Below are 18,530 nucleotides of genomic sequence, written 5' to 3'. Positions count from 1 at the left end.
TTCCAGTGCAGGTGATAGAGGCCAGCGGCGTTCCAGATTTTAAGAGTAAATGGGATGCCCATGTGGGATCTCTAAGAGGGCAGAGTTAAGGGGAAGGGTCATTAGGGGTGGGATCTCTAGGAGGGTAGAATTAGGGGGGTGGGTCAGTAGAGTGGGCAGACTTGATGGGCTTTGGCCCTTTTTGCCATCATTTTCTATGTTTCTATAGTGCCCCCAGTGCCTGTCCTGTGTCCCTAGTGCCCTCAGTGCCTCCTTCCCATGTCCATTGTGCTCCCAGTGCCTCCTTCCTATGTCTTCCCTTGCCTTTGTCCCTCCCCCGAAGCCAGCCTGCCTGCCTACCTCCTTCCCTCCCTCCATTGCCTGATTCAACCCCTCCCCCCCGCAGATTCAATATTGTATGCGGTTTAAGATCCTCTTACATGCCCAATCAGAAAATCTACTCATTGTCCCATCTGCCCCTTGTGCTCATTTCAATTTAGCTAGGAGTTCAATCTTGTTCTTCTTTTTCCATCTCTCTCGAGCTCTTCCAGTATCACCAATCTTAACACTTATTTTTTCCACCTTGGTTTATGGAACTGATCATTCTTGACAGCCATCTAGTCACAATTGGCAGGGGAACGTAGCAATTAGCATCGATGGTCTAATGTGGGTCTAGCTTCTTTGTTTGTTTTGTTGCTACTGTATATTTTTTCCTTTCCTGTCTTTAAGGAATTCTTCTAAATATTTATAGTTTTAAATGAGCTTTTGTAAACTACCTTGTTGCTTAAGTCTCTCACAAATTAGCCTAACCTACTCTCCTGTGATGTCCTAGACAGTGTTTCTCAACTCAGTCCTGGAGTACCCCTTTGCCAGTCAGATTTTCTGGATATCCATAATCAATTTGTATGAAAAATTAGCATATAATGGAGACAATGTATGCAAATCAAGTTTTTGCACATTCATTGTGGACATCCAGAAAACTGACTGGCAAGGGAGTACTCCAGGTCTGAGATGAGAAACACTGTCCTAGACTAGAGCAGTGGTCTCCAACCTTTTTCATGTAAAGAGCCACAGTGTGAATATGAGAAAGCTCTGAGAGCCACCAAAAGATTTCAAGCTTACACAAACTACTAAATTTTGTAAACCGCCTTGACCTGCTTGTTCAGACTGCATATTAAACATTAAAAATTAATACTGATTCTACACTTCAAAAATATATTTTAAAAACTCACTTTGTTTTGGATTGTCATCAGTAGCAAATTCCATAAATGAGTCACCTGAGAAACTCACATAAGAGATTGTTTGTAGTTACTGTATCAAGTGGACAAGATTGAAATGAATGCATTTGCAGGATTTATTCGGTTTTATAACCCATTCTCCCCAGAGAGCTCAAAACTCTCCCAAAACCTACTATACCCACCTGTCTACTACCCCAATAGTCCTTATGGCTGCAGGTGGCACTTCAGTATAGTAGGAGTTTGATGAATTTTGCTGGACTCACACTCTCATAAATGTAGTGGTTAGAATGTCCTATGGGCCTGTGTCCTCCTTTCTAAGGCTTATTAGCCCATCTACCAGGCTATTTAAGACACCTGTGTGATGCCCTACTAACCTTTCCCATACCAGATGCTGCTGTTCTAGAGACAGGTATGTACTGTTTTATTCATATTCTTGGGGGGGGGGAGTCATGCAGTGTTAATCAACCCCATAGATTGAGTCATGCAGGGGAGTGTGAGTCATGCAGGATTGGCTCAACCCCATAGAGTGAATCTAGATCTATTTATGGCAATCTTAATCCTAAACCTTCTCTGGTTGTACCAGGAGACTTTGTTTACAAGTGTCGTCATGGTTTATGGTCTGATGTCATTGCTCTAAGATGTCACAGTTGCACATTTCACCTAGGCAACCCACTGGCTATATAAAATAATATTCCCGCAGTCTATGAAATTAGGCATTGATGTTTTTATTGAGCATAGATGACTTGATTGCCCTTCCTTCTCTTGGGTATTCTTCTGCTTTTTTTCCCCAGGGGATGGATTATATGAATGTCCCTGCTGTTGACCTGGAAGACAGTAAGCTTACTTGGGAAAAGCAAGACTCGTGTGTGTTTGTGGGAAGCCTTCTGCTTCTCTACTGTGTCTGCACACTCCTCCATCATGCCTATCTCCAGGTAATGTGCTCTCTGGGAACTGAACTAAGAAGAAAAGGAGGATGGCTTAAGGGATAAAGACAAGGGATCAGACTGTCGAAAGATGTATGTAACTTCATTAACAATCCTTACCGACCTTTCTGTTGTTGCAGGAGGGAGAACTTTATGTGAGTTTCTAAGTGGAAAGGAAAGACTACAAAACAAATATATTAAAAAAACTGGAGAGCATTCGGAAAAAAACTGGGGAAGGAAGGGAGTCAGATCAAGATGAGTGATCAACCAGAGCAGTCATCTTTGGTGTTTGCTGCAACACAAACCCAGCACTAGGTTCACCTTTTCATAGTACACTATAAACTTTTCTTCCAGCCTGCAAGCATCACCATCTTCTCCTTTCCTTGGGCATCTCATCTTCCCAAGCTTCCCTCCCCAGCCCCTAGCATACCTTCCTTTCCCTCTCACTCTCTTTCCTGGCTTCACTGGTGAGAATAAGACTCAAGAGCAGACTGGGGGACACTACAGTATAGTAAAAACTTCCATATTTGTTGTTTATTTAGGTATGTGGGATCTCTTAGAGAGAGAAAGAGATAATGGTTACTGTGGATGGGCTGACTGGATGGACCATTTGGCCTTTATCTGCCATCATGTTTCTATTAAGCTCGCTGCTCAATAATGCCCAGATTCTGTTACACAATTACATACACAATAATGAATAAGCAAACAATAATGAACAGATCATACATTTAAAATAATATAATAACATAATTAACATAAAATATAAATCTTATACAAAACTAATGGTACCCTTGTCATCTTAGAAATTATAATAACCCTCTAAAAATCAATGAAACAAAAAGGTTTTAAGAAGTCTTCAAAACACCCTTTAAGGCCCCCCCTTTTTACAAAGCGGTGCAAGCAAGTGCCACGCAGCAAATGCTCCGACGTCCATTCAATCCCTGTGAGTGTCTAAGCATTTAACACGTCAGCCTGTGCTATCGGGCTTCATAAAAGAGGCCCTAAGTCATCAATCAATTTACAAGACACTGGAATTCTATTCTATCGAAGCACTATAGAACAAGTAAGCATGGGAGCGAGCACATTCAAGCCTCAGAGTTTTAACAGAGGGAAGAGAAAAATGTCTCTCACTCTGAGAAGGCATGACTCAATAAACTGACTCCCCCCCCCCCCCCCCAAATAGCTTGGTACCATCCCAGAAAAAAAATTTAAATGCTAGGACTAATAGTTGAAAAGAACAGTGCTTCTGAACTGGGAGCCAATGTAAGGAGAGAAGAATAAGTGTACTATGACTATACAGCCCTCAACTGGTCAAAAGCTGGGCAACTGCATTTTGTACATTTTAGAGTCTTATAACTTTTAGCCGGCAGATCTACAAACAGTGCGTTGCAATTTTTTTTTATATATAGGAGGAATGATATTCACATGCATCTTATACAGGGCCAACTTTGCTCCTGAGCTTCTTAGTGCTCTGTCTCAGTTCTTATCAGTCTGTGAACGCTCTCAATTATAATTTACAAGGATTCTTTCTGATACAAAGGACATACGAGTCTTGACAATAGGTGATATTCTCATACCCGCGAGTTGATTGCAGAAGGATGAAATTTACATTCTTCATCTCCACCTCCTCCAGTGCTGTAGTAGAGATCCCTTCAGTTTTTACCTTCTGCAAGCAAGTTGAGGTGTGATTCAGATCTTCTCTGATATTTTTATTATTTTTTGGGGGGGTTATCCTAGTTTGAGGCTTTTCAGTGCTGGAGAGGTCCCTGGTGACCCTGGGGCAGCGCTGCTTGGGAGAAGACCCAGACTCTAGGTCAGACATCTGTAGCTGGCAAAGTAACCCTCGGGGTTCCTGTCTGGCTGGCCTGAACTGGATCTTGTAGAGCTTGGGGTCTGTTCCTTTTGAAGCTGGTTCACATTCTGATTTCAGGTGCTTGAGCACAGGCTGTTTGGCCCTGGTTTCAGTCCAGCAGGGCTTAACAAGTGCCGGCTATTTATGTTATTCCTCCTGCTCGCATGTGGATCTGTAGGGGTTGAGGTCTCAATCAGGCTTTAATCTGACTGGCAGCCCAAAGATCCCAGCACGTGGACTGGTTTGCTGAGCAAAAGAAGCAGTATTTTCTCCATTTCCAGCTTCTGTGACAACTGCAGCAGATTAACTCAGTGTAGACAATGAGTAATGCCTATTGAAGTCTATGGGAAAATTGGGGGGGAGGTTCTGAATTTGCTGGTTTTGAGGATTTCTGGGGGTGTTTTTAGGGACTCCCATCTCCAATAACCCCTTCCTAGAATTTTTTGACCCTTAGGTGAGTTTTCCCAGGCTAATTGTAGCAGCCATGCTATCATGGTGGCCATCTTGGATTTCCACAATTTTGAATAAAAGCCTCCATCTGCCTTAAAAATTCCACCGAGTGGATGTGGTCCTCAAATGTCAGTTTGAAGCTTTGCCTTGGGATTTAAGGTGGCCTCAACAGCCTTTATTGTGGCCTGTCATACCAGAGTCCATCATACCACAAGCATGGATGACAAGGTGTACCCGCAGGTGTACCCACAATTAGTCATGGCAGGGATTGACTGTGTGCCCTATATGACATTATCAGAATTGAACAAGATCTCAACTTATTCCATCTCTGCCAGCAGAATACTTTGGATCCGACAATGGGCAGGAAATTCGGCCTTTAAAGCCACCTTAAGCAGTCTCCCCTTTAAGGGGCAGATGGTATCTGGAAAGGTCTGGACAATCATGGAGGTGTGATGTTATTGTGGGTGGAGATGAGGGCAATCCCTCATGAGATTTGTAGAGTAGCTACAAGGTCCACTCTCTATACATTTACGAACGTTTATAGGGTGGATGTAGCAGTGTGAGAGGATACCACATATGGGTTCTCGGTGTTAAGGGCAGGCTCACCTATCCTGCCCTAGACTCAGGAGATGGCTTTGGTACATAATCTATTGTCAGGAATCAAATGTCCTTTGCATCAGAAGGGAAGATTAGGTACTTACCTTGATAATCTTCTTTCTGGAAAAAGTACATGAGTCCTGACACCCTGTCCTGTCAGTCTGGGGTTCACTTGCCTACTGTTTAGACAAACATGTGTCCAGAGCTGGAGATTTTCTCTTGTCAGTTGGATTATTAAAACAAACAAAAAAAAAAAGTGATACGTGAGAATCTACAAGCTCCATAAGTTTAAAGCTGGTTGTATTTTGATGAGTGGTATCTGTTCATTCCACCCAAGTTGTGGGTCTAGGACAATTCAGCGTGGCCATTTCATTGTGGCCATTTTAGCGCTGAATCAGCTGCAATGCATGGTTCCTGTCCTGCAGATAGGCGGACGAATTGCAGGCAAAAGAGAGGTTCACTCTCCCTGTCCACCCGATGTCCATGCGATTCAGCATTTTATTTGGGAGGGGCGATGCCACACACCCCACACCCTCTCCTCCCTGTCCACATTCTACCCTTCCCTCTCCTTCAAAACATATTTTGTTTGGGGGGTGATTCCCTCATAGCCCCCCAAATTCTACTGAGCTGCACTATTGCCAGAATGGGACTGTTGCTCTACCCTCCCTATCTCCTCCAAAAAGTATTTTCTGCTGCTGCCAGAATAGGACAATTTGAACGTTGCCGCTGCCAGAGGGTCTAGGATGATTCATCATGACTGATTCAGCGCAGCTGCAATGAGATGGCCATGATGAATTATCACATTCCGCTAAGTTGTTTACAGTGTTGTTTAACCTCATTAATTATTTCATACAGAGCAGAACAGAAAGCTTTTAGCAGGGAGACTCCCTGTTCCCCCTCCATAGTCTGTTATTGAGAAAGACATAGGGGAAGCCACTGCTTGCCCTGTATCGGTAGCATGGAATATTGCTACTCCTTGGGTTTTGGCCAGGTACTAGTGACCTGGATTGGCCACTGTGAGAACGGGCTACTGGGCTTGAGGGACCATTGGTCTGACCCAATAAGGCTATTCTTATGTTCTTATTTATCTATTTTAGTGCTGTTCAATTGCTTTGGTACAAACTGAAGGGGGCTCTACAGCACTGGAGAAGGAGGCAGAGCAGAAGAATGTAAATTTCATCCTTCTGCAATCATCATGCGAGTATAGGAATACCACCTATTGTCAGGACTCATATATCCTTTTTCCATAAAGAAGATTATTGAGGTAAGTACCTAATCTTCTCTTCACTCAGGTGAGGTTGAAAGTTGTATACTTGATTAATTAATACTGCAAAATCATTGTCATATCCAACAGAAAATGTTTTCTAACATCTTGTGACTAATGTAATCCAGATATGGTTTTTGCTCCACAGATCTCAAAATATTTTCAAAATGTCATGAAAGAAAAAGAGAAGATATGCTTTGCAGGTAAGCGGCAGACTAGCCTGAGCCAAAGACCACTGAAGATAAGCGAGTGTGGCTAAAACATATGAAGGAGATGGAGAACTGATGCACCCTAAATAGGAAACGATTTGAGATTTTATTTGATTTATTACACTTTATATTCTGCCTCCATCACCAGTACTGAAGCAAGTTAAAAAATGTCATACAGAAATGCACACACAGGAACTAAGGGCCCCTTTTATAAATTTGTGGCAGCGAGTCCAAGAGTGGCAAATGCGACGCAACCCATAGGAATTGAATGAGCTGCATCTCATTTGACACGTGGGAATCACTACCATGGCTTTGTAAAAGGGGCCCTGAGTCAGTTACCAGCCAAAGATGAAAATGTTATAATGCCCATGTATCACTCTATGGTACGACCGCACCTCAATAAAAGATATAGCGGAATTAGTAAAGGTATAGGGAAGAGCAACGAAAATGATAAAATGGATGGACAACTTCCCTATGAGGAAAGGCTAAAGCAGCTACAGCTCTTCAGCTGGGAGAATAGATGGCTCCAGTGGCGTACCAAGGGGGGGGGGGCAGGAGGGGCGGTCCGCCCTGGGTGCCAGCCCTGAAGGGGTGCTCCCGGCCTGGCCGTTCAGTCCCCCCACACCCCCGAAGGACCGCTCGCCCCACTGACCTTCCTGCACCACCTGTGAAGCAGCAAGCAGCAGGATTGCGAGGTCAGCTATCCCTGAGCTGCTTGGGCGCTGCTTCCTGCGCCGCAGTCCCGCCCCCTCCTCTGACATCAGAGGAGGGGCGGGAACGCGGCGCAGGAAGCAGCGCCTAAGCAGCGCAGGGATAGCTGACGTCGCGATCCTGCTGTGGCTGCTTCATAGGTGGTGCAGGAAGGTCAGTGGGGCGAGCGGTCCTTCGGGGGTGGTGGTGGTGGTGGGGACTGAACGGCAAGGCCGGGAGCATAGGTAGTGCTGCTTCATAGGTGGTGCGGGGAGGCCAGGGGGACGAGCGGTCCTTCGGGGTGGGGCGAGTGGGCAGGCAGGCAGGCATTCAAGGGGGAGGGGGGTAACAGGCAGGCAGGCCTTCAAGGGGGGGGGACAGGCCTTCGGGGGGGGGGCAGGCAGGCCTTCAAGGGGGAACAGGTCTACAAGGGGGGACAGGTCTACAAGGGGGTGGGCAGGCCTACAAGGGGATGGGACAGGCCTTCAGGGGGGGTGCAGGACTTCGGGGGGGGTGCAGGCCTTCAAGGGGGGGACAGGCCTTCAAGGGGGGGACAGGCCTACAAGGGGGGGGGACAGGCCTTCAAGGGGGGACAGGTCTTCAGGGGGTGCAGCCTTCGGGGGGGGGACAGGCCTTCAAGGGGGGGACAGGCAGGCAGGTCTTCAAGGTGGGGGGGCAGGCCTACAAGGGGGAAGGACAGGCCTTCAAGGGGGGGACAGGCCTACAAGGGGGTGGGACAGGCCTTCAAGGGGGGTGCAGGCCTTCAAGGGGGGGACAGGCAGACCTTTAAGGGGGGACAGGCCTTTGGGGGGGACCCTGGTTTAGAAGTACACGGAGGGAAGGGGGTGTTCAAAGAGACGTGTATATGCCAAACTATGGGGGGGGGGGGGTGAAGAAATAATGGGTCTGAAAATAGAGGAGAGGGAGAGAAATGATGGACCATGGGATTTAGGGAGGGAAGGAACTGAAAGGGAGAGAAATTGGACACAAGGGATGGTGTGGAGGAGGGATAGAGATACTGGATAGGAGGGTAATTGGGAAAAGAAAGGGAGAGATGGTGGACTCTGGGGTGGTGGGGAAGGAGGGAGAGATGCCGAATGAAAGGGTAGTTAAGAAAAGGTGGATCTGTGGAGGGAGATGAAAAAAAGGAAAGATACCAGACTTCCTGGGGAGGGAAGGGAAATGGAAAGGGAGGACAGAGTTGGCAGATGGATGGTTAGCACGCAGAAAGAAGAAAGAAGGAGACCCTGGCAAGCAAGTTATCAGAAGAAAACCAGAGCCTTGGACCAACAAGATTTGAAATATAACCAGACAACAAAAGGTAGAAAAATTAATCTTATTTTCTGTTTTGTGATTATAATATGTCAGATTTGAAATGTGTATCCTGACAGAGCTGGTGTTGGACTGCAAACGTGAGCTAGGATTTAACAGAGAGAGGAAAAGTCCTTTTTGTTTCTTTATTTTATTTACACCACAGCGCCAGTGTGGTTAGGAGAAGCCAAAGGGGGTGAAAAAGCTATAAAACCCACCAGGAGTTTTGAAAAAAATCACCCAACTGGGCAGGAAAATCGAATTGAAAAACCAATTCAATAGGCTGAATCGAATCGAAATTTTTTTTCCTTAATCTGGCAGCATTAGTTTGCGCTACTGTCTTAGACTTTAGGACCTGGGATTGGGGAGAGATGGCATCCTCAGTACTTTATAATGCAAGTGAAACGAGGATTTGGTCAGACTTTTGAAGGGTCTGCAGAAAAAAAATATTGTATAGGCCGGGGACATGAAACAGCAGGAAATGGGAACTTTTCTTCCTTCTATTTTTGTGAATGGAAAGGCTGAGGATGTCAGAGAGTTCAGTTAAAATATGTGCTTTATAAGAAAATATATATAATGTGTTTTATAAAGTTTATAGCATAGCTGGCCTACCCAGTGAGGTGTTTCTAGTGGTGGTGGTGGCAGCGTGTCAATGTGTTGAGAGGAAGAGGTGGTCTGGGAAATTCTGCTGAGCAAACTCCGGGCCCATTTCCACCCCCCAGTTAGTCCACTCCACTCAACTGGTTCACACACTGAGTGGGTCTTTGGGTGTTGTGTTGGGATCTCTTCCAGTGGTTTATCAGTATCTCCTTCTGGTCCAAGGAAGGAAACTTTGTTATCTTTAGCATTGACCTACAGAATATGTTTGTAACAGCGCTGCTTGTGTGGCATTAGGCTATATAGTGATCGAAAGAAAAAAACAGACCTTTGCACATTTTTGCACTATATGGTGGGTGTATGAGGAGATTCACATTTCCTGCACAGCTAAGTCCATGTGAAGTTACCTTGTGCTGTATTTGACATCTAGCAAGGTCTCTGTTTGAAAGGAAAGATCTAAACTTAAAAATGAAGTGGCCAGAAGTTATGGTAAAAGCAGATAGTGTAGCTGGTTTTAAGAAAGATTTGGACAAATTCCTGGAGGAAAAGTCCATAATCTGTTATTAAGACATGAGGGAAGTGTCTGCTTGCCCTGGATCGGTAGCATGGAATGTTGCTACTCTTTGGGTTTTGACCAGGTATTAGTGTCCTGGATTGGCTACCATGAGAATGGGCTACTGGGCATGATGGACCATTGGTCTGACCCAGTTAGGCTATTCTTATGTTATGTTCTCATCTGTAGGGGCCTTTGTTTTCACTTCTTATTTTAATGTATTTTTTTTCTGGGAACTTATCAGTGTTTTTTATAATGGGAACAAAAATGGAAGAGAATTAATGTGTGTGGGATGAGGGGGTAACTAATTTCTTCAGCTAAATAATTCAATCCACTTCAAACAGACATAGGAGAACTCACGCACCATTCACACACCCTCCAACCAAAAACGTCAAAAGAAAAAAAACTGTTCGACAACCTCCTAGCCATTCGAGCTGCAACACTCGACCCCCAACCCTACAACCAATTGACATCGACCACATACTGCAAAACCTTCAAAAAGAAATAAAAACCCTTCTATTCAAAAAACACATAAAACCGAACTAACACAATCAGAACTGTCCCAAGCATCACCTGCAACTACTCCATATGTACTTCTCATGTCATGACAATTCAGACATAATTTATGTTATGTTATGTTTGGAATATAAGAAAATTTTCACTGCCTGTTTCTATTCTGACCATTTATTCCGTTTCATGGTCATTACAAAAAATATTTTTTTACATGGGGGGGGGGGGTGTCAAAAAATGATGGGCCCCGGGTGCCACATACCCTAGGTACGCTACTGGATGGCTCAGGGGTGATATGATAGAGATCTATAAAATACTGAGTGGAGTGGAAAGGGTAGATGTGAATCGTTTGTTTACTCTTTCCAAAAATACTAGGACTAGGAGGCGTGCAGTGAAGTTACTAAGTAGTAGATTTAAAACATACAGTTCTTTTTCTTGTCTTCAACAACTTTAGAATTGTACACCGCTTTGACCTGCAAGTTAGTAAAGGCAGTATAGCAAAACTTGAATAAACATAAATCTTGGAATGTCTACAGATTCTCTTTTGCAAGAGGCATTCAACAATTTACGTTATCCCTTCCTTCCAGGAAATGGACTAAAGGAGTCAAGATTTTTAGTCAATTTTTGATTTTTAAATTTTCTCAACTTTGGAATGATCTTCTGCTTCTTTTAAGGAGTTCTGGTTCACTTCAAATTTTTCATAAATCTTTAAAAACCACTTTATTTGCTAAACAATTTGAAAATTAATTTTCTTGAAATTGTGTCATTATTCCTTATGGTTTTTTTTTTTGTTAAGTTAACTATTGTAAACTGAGTCGAGCTTTCTTAGAATGATGACTCAGTATATAAAGCCAAGCCTTAGATTAGATTAGATTTAAAGATAGGATTGCTATTTATTTGACTCAATTTACTTATGCGGTGAGAAGCTGAATATTAGCACTTAACCTGACTCTGCCCTTCAATGCCTCAGATTTAGCTGCTTTTGAATTCATTTTCAGGACTGGGAATTTTAGGCCAGTCCTAGTTATGAACTTGCATCCCTTAGCAGTGTGGGATTTGTAGTTTCCTGATTCCATCTAGTAAAATCACTGCTGCGGGTCCCATAATGCATCAGAATAAGGCTTTCAGAAATCCAGGACTAACCTAAAACCTCCCTCTTGGAACTGGTACCTTGGTTGCTCTGCTCTTAATGGGTGGTCCCTGTGGTCCTATCCAAGTCTGCCGCTACTGTCCTGTCGTAAGCTTGTGACTCCTGCAGACCACAGCATGCTCTCTTTAAATTGCTCCAGTCTCCATAGGACTTCCCCTGATCCTAAACCACTATCTGCTGTCATCAGTTTCTGTCTGCACTTTTAAATAATAATAATAATCCTGCCCCAAGGGTATAAACCCACCCTGCATTCCTGTGATAGGAATAGCTCTGGTAATAATTAATTACCATTGTCTGCTATTCAAACCCCACAAAATGTAAGCCAAGGACCAATTTTGCATCTTTGATCCTTTTATTAATTCTTCTGGATGTCTGTCCCGTGAAAATCCTTTCATTTAGCCAGGAGGAATTTAGGGAACACACAGATAGGAACAACTTTTATTTGTAAGTCTAATATCAACAGTGCGCAGATAGACCTCTAGTTTGACTTGTAGATTGAATACACCTGTAAATGGTATTTCAGAAAGCCGCATTTACATGTGAGATCAGGATGCAGGAATTTCTAGAGAGCATGGCATAGGCAGGCCTTGAGTGGGCCAAATGTCTACACATATATTCCCCCCTTACATAGGAAACACAATCTATGTTTTCAATAATTTCCCCTTGGGGTTTTGCAGCAGCTTGGAGGTATGCACAGATTTTTTATTTAAAATGCTCATTTTTCCCAGGGCTTTACACAATGAGAAGTTAAAAATAGAAATTTCAGCTTGACTACTTAATTTATAACATTTTATTGAAGGAAATAATTAAATATAATATAATACAAATAGATTTCATTTCAAAAAGATTCACAATTAAAATATTTTCATACATATTTCTATCATTCCTCCAAAATATATTTCCATATGACCCATATCAACCCCCCTACTACCTCCACCTCCCTTCCCCCCCTTCCCTCACTTGACTACTTAATTGGCAGCACTTAGATATATTGGTTTGTAAAATGGGACCAGTGGCGTGTGTCGGCACTCAGATGTTACATGTGGAAAATGCTGAGGTGATCCACTCTTTACTGAGGCTAGGCCATTTGGTCTTTTTCTGCCCTCATGTTTTTATGTATTTTACAAAAGGCTCTGTCTTGGGCATAGCCTTTTGTAAAATACTGCTAGAACTGAGAATATCCTGACCTGGACTTCTGAATTCCAGTCTCCATGTTTTATGTAAATTGAGCTTTCATATGCAGATACTCTGTACCTTTTTCCTACAACCTGTAGCATATTCAAAGTCACACTACTTGTGGGGAAGAGAGAAATCAAATTAAGACCTCCAGGTCCTTAGGCTCTTTCTGTTCTAATCAGAAACAGTAAAGCATATATATATATATTTTTTTTAAATTCTTTATTCATTTTCAATATTTTCAATAAGTGCAAAACAAATTAAATACATTTTATATTTAAGACATCACTTAATATTCTTTCAAGAAACAAATCAATCTATATCCCTCCCCCTACTCTATCCCATAACTATTATAAATTTTTAATTTAATAATCAAATCTTCAAAAAGCTCATTATGATATACATTTCATATCCATAAGAGATAATAAGCACTAATAAATAATCCAATACATTAATTTTACAAGAATTCAGAGAATCATTTAAAAATAAATCCACCCTCCCTCCCTCCCTCCCCCTGGATGTGCACATAATATATCAATAAAAATCAAATCTACAATAGATCAACAAAAGACGTATATCATTTTAGAATCTAAAATCCCTTTATCTTATTTGTGGAACTGTGTTGCATATCAGGGATCCGTTAGATAAATATAAATAAAGGTCGATTGTTCCTAATTATGACAGGTACAGTTGATCATGCGTAACTGGAAAAATTGGGACCGTCTTAACTTTACATTCTGGTGGGCAAATTTATGCTTGATATACAGACCTCCCTCCACTTCAAAATCACTGAGCTCTGGAACAACCTTACCTCCCCTCTTCGGAACTTGAGCTCTCTCCAAGTTTTCCGCAAACATCTGAAAACCTGGCTTTTCTCAAAAAATGTAAGTCTCCCTCCAACTTAGGAATCAAGGAAACTCTTATCTTGGCATCCCAAGTCCTCTAAATTTTCTTCTCACTTCTACCTCTAACCCTCTGTTGTAGTTCCTTCCTATTTCTCCTACTGTAAACCGCGTCGAGCTCTACGAACGTGGAGATGATGCGGTCTACAAACCTAAGGATTAGATTAGATTAGATTAGATAGCGGATGCTGCGGATGGGCAGATTGGATAGGCCATTTGTCCTTTATCTGCCATCATGTTTCTCTTTTTCTATAACCATAAAGCTCTATGACATCACAATGCAGGTGGAAAGAGCCTTAGCCTATGGGAAGAGGAGATGCAAATGTTAAGAGCCTTAGCCAATAGGGAGAGGAGGAGATAGCACTTCTACCTCTAACCCTCTGTTGTAGTTCCTTCCTATTTCTCCTACTGTAAACCGCGTCGAGCTCTACGAACGTGGAGATAATGCGGTAGACAAACCTAAGGATTAGATTAGATATGAAAAAATGATTGCAGAATCGTTAGGGAATATAAAAATTTTCAAGCTAACATGGGGTCCATTAACAGTAAAGCATATTATATTGATGTTTACTATTGTGCTACTGTATTTTAAATTGTTTTAGTTTGACTTTAGTTTGATTTAGTTTGATTTTATTGTTTACATATTTAGGGGTCCTTTTAGCCATTTTAGCGCATGCTAAATGCTAACGCGTCCATAGACTATAATGGACGCGGTAGTGTTTAGTGCATGTTAATATTTAGCGCGCCTTAGTAACAGGACCCATTAATGTTTTTTTTAATTGTAGTGATGAATAAATATTTTAAAAGGCTTAATAAACAATCATTGCACTGTATAACGGCCCTTAGAGGCAGTATCAGTCCTAAGTGTCATTGCCTGAAACTAGTGATAACTTTCTTTCATGTTAATTTATATGTTTGATTTTGTCTTTCATAGTTCCCACCACTGAAACTTCCCCTGTTCTTGAGAAATGTGGGAACTGTGGTCCTGGGAGCTATGTTGAGAAGATTCTGATGAGACGAGAGAAGACCAGCACCCTTACAGCCCGTTCCACAGAGATGGCAACCCCTTCCAGTTCCCAGAGTAGCAGGAGGAGGAAGCGGCGATTGCGCTCCCGCAGACCCCAGGAAAGCACCTGGTACGGCAGCACCACTGATATCGACATGCAGGAGTCCGATTCGGGGAGCTCGCCGGGGACGGAGAGCGAGACAGAGCCTATTTCCAGCGCCATCAATCCTCGTAGGAGAAAACGGGCTTGGAAAAGAAGCAGCAGGCGAGGCAGGAAGCTCAAGGTCATGCCTTGCCTCGCCTATAAAACTAAGGTCATGGGACCGAGTGAGCGGCTGCCCCAGGGTCCCATGTGGCTCAGGCAGGGGCCCCGAGGCAGGCGGAAGAACTCAGAGGGAAGCAGCTCATCTGAAACCTGAGCGTGCAGACGCTCATCTGCAAAAAAAAAAAAGAAAATTGGGGAATATTCTTACACTCATCGTTCGCACAGGCAACTCATTTTAATAAAGCTCTATCATACAAAAGCATAATGCTTACAATATGGTAAAATATCTTATATGTGACATAGCAGCTTTGTATCATTAAAAGTTGTCATGATCTCTACCAGAAGGTACTGTGTAGCAGCTCTGGGGAAGGGGGGGTGTATTTGATCATGTGCTGAGGGTTTCTAAACTAGGCTGACTAGCTGGACCAATGTTTTCTTAGTATTAAACCGAGCAAATCTTGCTTTTGGCCTCTCTTTCAAAGAGATATTATAAAACTTTGTACTTGGAGTCCTGGTTATAACCACATATCATCCCCATCATATTTGGATGCCTGCAGGTTAGCATGGTGGATAGTTGAGCATATTTGAGTATTTAAGCATGGATGACTGGGGGCCACACGGAGTGGTGCAGCTCTGGCCACCTTGCTGGGTCTTTATTTGCTGTCATTTACTGTGTCACTGCTATTTAGTTCTTTTTACATAAGAGCAATGAAAGCACCGAGTTTCCAAGTTTATTAAGAATTTGTTACACCACCTTATCATATATTTCAAGGTGGCTGTACAATAAAATCAAGGATAGTACAAAGAGTTAGCCAAAATAAAAAAAATTTAAAATACGACAATCTGGACAACAAGCCAGATGAAACAAAATTCAACAAACTGGTACAAATGGGAACAGGGAGAACTACAATATTTAAGGAAAGAGGGGAGAACAGGAGGTCATAAAGGGGTTTATTATAAAATTAACCATTTACATAAGAGAGAAATATAGTTAAGATTTTTCTCTCTCTAAAATGAGGGATTTTGAAGTTGAGTTTTGGAAATTCTAATCTGATCATTAAAAAGAAAATTATTATTGCACTCATCTGCTTGAATACTTTTCATCCACAAACGCCTGTGCAAAATCACATGGACCTCAGACTGAACTCAAGGCTCTTTTCCTGGGAGCAGTGGTGTAGCCAGACAGCCAATTGGCTAAGCCCAAAGTAGGCGGATATCTCTCCCTTCCTTCCCCCCCCCAGCTTGTGCATCAGCCTCTCTCTTTTCCTCCCTTTCCACCCACCAACCCATGGTGCCCAACTTTATAGAATGAGGGGATAAATATGCACATCTGTGGTATGCTCAAGCAGCCCCTGCAGTATAGGGGGCCAACGCAAGGTGGACATCATAGAACATCTGGCTTTAGAGCTGTCTGGAAGTCTGCCTGCCTGCAAAGCGACCTCTGTTTTAAGTGAGAAATCATGGAGACGTCTAATACACTTTAACATGTATCACCCTGTTTATGTTAATTAAGATTTACTATTCCACCTTTGCTAACTGGCAGATCAAAGCGGTGGCAAAGGGAAGCAATTAGGCAGAAAAGGGGTTGGGGGCAGAAAAAGTGGTGATAATAACAGGAAAGCCATCTCAGGTGGAGCCAAAAGCATTTTGAAAGAGCCCGGTTTCCAAGGAGAATCTAAAGTTCTTGAATGACAATTCAGCATGGATTTGAAGAGGCCATGAAAAAAACCACTCTTCCTGTCTCAGTAGCCTTGTAGTTATGTGTGATCCTTAAACCACCCCGGTGGCCTCTATTTCTGGATCACCTTGAGATGGATATGGGTGTGTGGGAATGGGCCCATCTGTGCACCTGGATTCCTGACCTCCTCAATAGACAGCAAACTTGTTGCAACCCATATAAATACGTCTCCTGCTGCCCATTATTCGCCCACATCCACGCCATGACCATGGAGCTGCTTCTGTTATGTATTACCCTCATTGGGGCAGTCTGCTGCCGGGAAACCTTTTACGGGTGAGTCGCAAATGCTAACATGTTTTAAACAAAAAGGGATCACTGTAGCATTATTCATTGTTATATCTGACCCTGCAGTTTTTTCCTCCTCGCTTGGTCCAACAATTTCAGAACCAGATTGGGATTTAACTCCATGAGCCTCCATTTGCAACTGATGAGGATTCCCCCTCTTCTCCCCCCAATTTCATATCCCCTCCCAACATAGTGTGTGGTGAAAGTCTTTGACTGGGTCCACACTACAGGACCCCTTTCTGGGATCTTGCAAACATAGCCCTATACCAGTAGGTGTCAATGTTGCCTAATGATTAAGGCTCTCACCTCTTAGAGGCCTATGAAGGCTGCCTTTTGTGACATGCCATTTAATAAACAAAGCTTTTTATTATACATCAGATAAATTGTATGAGGTTTCCTAGTTATTTTGAAGTTCAGAAGGTGGCATATCACATGTTTTTATTCTACTGGGGGCTTCATCTTGTGATTATTTTGGGAGGGCAGAGCATGGTAGTAAATAACTGGGAGGAGACATACAGGGCTATAATGGTTGATGCTTCCTTTAAATTCTCTCTGCTGTGTATTGCTTATGCTATGAACAATATTCTTATTTATGGGATGTGTTGCCTCTAGGATATGAGAAAAGCCAATGAAATAATAGGGTAAATTGGTTTCTCTTTGGTAGAGGTATCATGAAACTTCATAGCGCCCTCCGCAGGAAGGGCAGAGTCCCCTAAGCGTAGGGGACATCTGTCCAAAGATATGCGCATGGGATATGGTGACAATGGCTTCTGGCAGATTCTGAGCCAGACAGAAGCGGCTGAGTTCTACTGCTATAGTGACAGAGGCGGTGGCTGGCAGCACGGTGTTCCTTCCCTGGGACTGGCATCCTGGGTGGCATCCCATCTTGCCTGTCTGTTTCAATGGTCCTGCTTCTTAGGACCTTTCCTTCCATTGCTCTGAGACATCTGAGGGTTACCATATGGCTCCAGAAAAAGGACGGATTGAGATATCCAGTTTTTACTTCCATTGCTTTCAGTAGGAATAAAACCCGGATGTCTCAATCCGTCCTCCTTTTTCTGGAGCCATATGGTAACCCTAATTGTTACACAATAGCAAATTATCAGCTCGGGCTAATTCAGTTGATTTATGGTATATATTGTAATATGTAACATAGTAAATGATGGCAGATAAAGACCTGAATGGTCCATCCAGTCTGCCATTAGTTATTCTCATTCACTGGTTATTTCTAGACTTGACTACTGTAACTCAAGCTAGTTGAATTATGAAGTTGTCTGTCTCTTGCATTTGGTAGCGCAAGAAGGAACAGTAGTAGTAATATGCACAGTTCATTCCTATGTAAGATTGCCAACTGTTTCCAGGATTGATCCAGTCCTGAGTTTGCCCCATTGCATGCAGGGACTTGTAGACTTGCTTTTCTTAGGGACTACAAATCTGCATGCACTGAGGTAAACCCAGGACCGGATAAATCTTTTTGGGCAAATCTGGATCCAGTTGGCAACTTTACACCTTCTGGACCAGGTAAAGTAAACCCAAGGCATAATGTCCATTTTAAATCACACTGGGACATTTAGGAGTTAAAAATGATAAGGCATCAGTCACAATGTGAATCTGAACTGGTTTATCCTATCTTTGCTTATTTAAATGTGTGTCTTTTGATACTGAAGACTGCTGCCACTGTTACTTTCCCCTAGAGGGGAGGACCTAGATCCCATGTGAGAGGCTGGTGGAGCTGCCCTGACTTGGTGGCAAGTAATGGCAGAAGCTGTCCAAGACAAATTATCAAAAAATGTACTGCATATTTAGTTTAGCAGAAGGACTTCATTCATATCACA

At 42.9% G+C, this 18,530-nt stretch overlaps 2 protein-coding genes across 3 annotated transcripts in view; both read left to right on the top strand.

The window, feature by feature from the left end:
- The first annotated feature begins 1,698 nt into the window (after nt 1–1,698).
- Nucleotides 1,699–14,826, top strand: LOC117366874. Its single transcript, XM_033958843.1, has 4 exons — nt 1,699–1,710; nt 2,009–2,149; nt 6,452–6,506; nt 14,336–14,826. Exons 1-4 carry the CDS (start codon nt 1,699–1,701, stop codon nt 14,824–14,826), a joined length of 699 nt encoding a protein of 232 aa, XP_033814734.1.
- Nucleotides 14,827–15,856: 1,030 nt separating this feature from the next.
- Nucleotides 15,857–18,530, top strand: part of LOC117366847 (carboxypeptidase A2-like) — a 34,322-nt gene continuing 31,648 nt past the window's right edge. For both annotated transcript variants that reach the window (XM_033958805.1, XM_033958803.1), the window contains exon 1: nt 15,857–16,683. In XM_033958805.1, coding sequence (XP_033814696.1) covers nt 16,484–16,683 — 200 coding nt within the window. In that variant the 5' untranslated portion in view covers nt 15,857–16,483. The remainder of the gene's footprint in view (nt 16,684–18,530) is intronic.

This window comes from Geotrypetes seraphini, chromosome 9 (assembly GCF_902459505.1).
Source record: "Geotrypetes seraphini chromosome 9, aGeoSer1.1, whole genome shotgun sequence".
In the NCBI taxonomy this organism is placed as follows: domain Eukaryota; kingdom Metazoa; phylum Chordata; class Amphibia; order Gymnophiona; family Dermophiidae; genus Geotrypetes; species Geotrypetes seraphini.
Note: the sequence above shows the minus strand (reverse complement) of the source record. Positions and strands in the feature narration are given on the sequence as shown.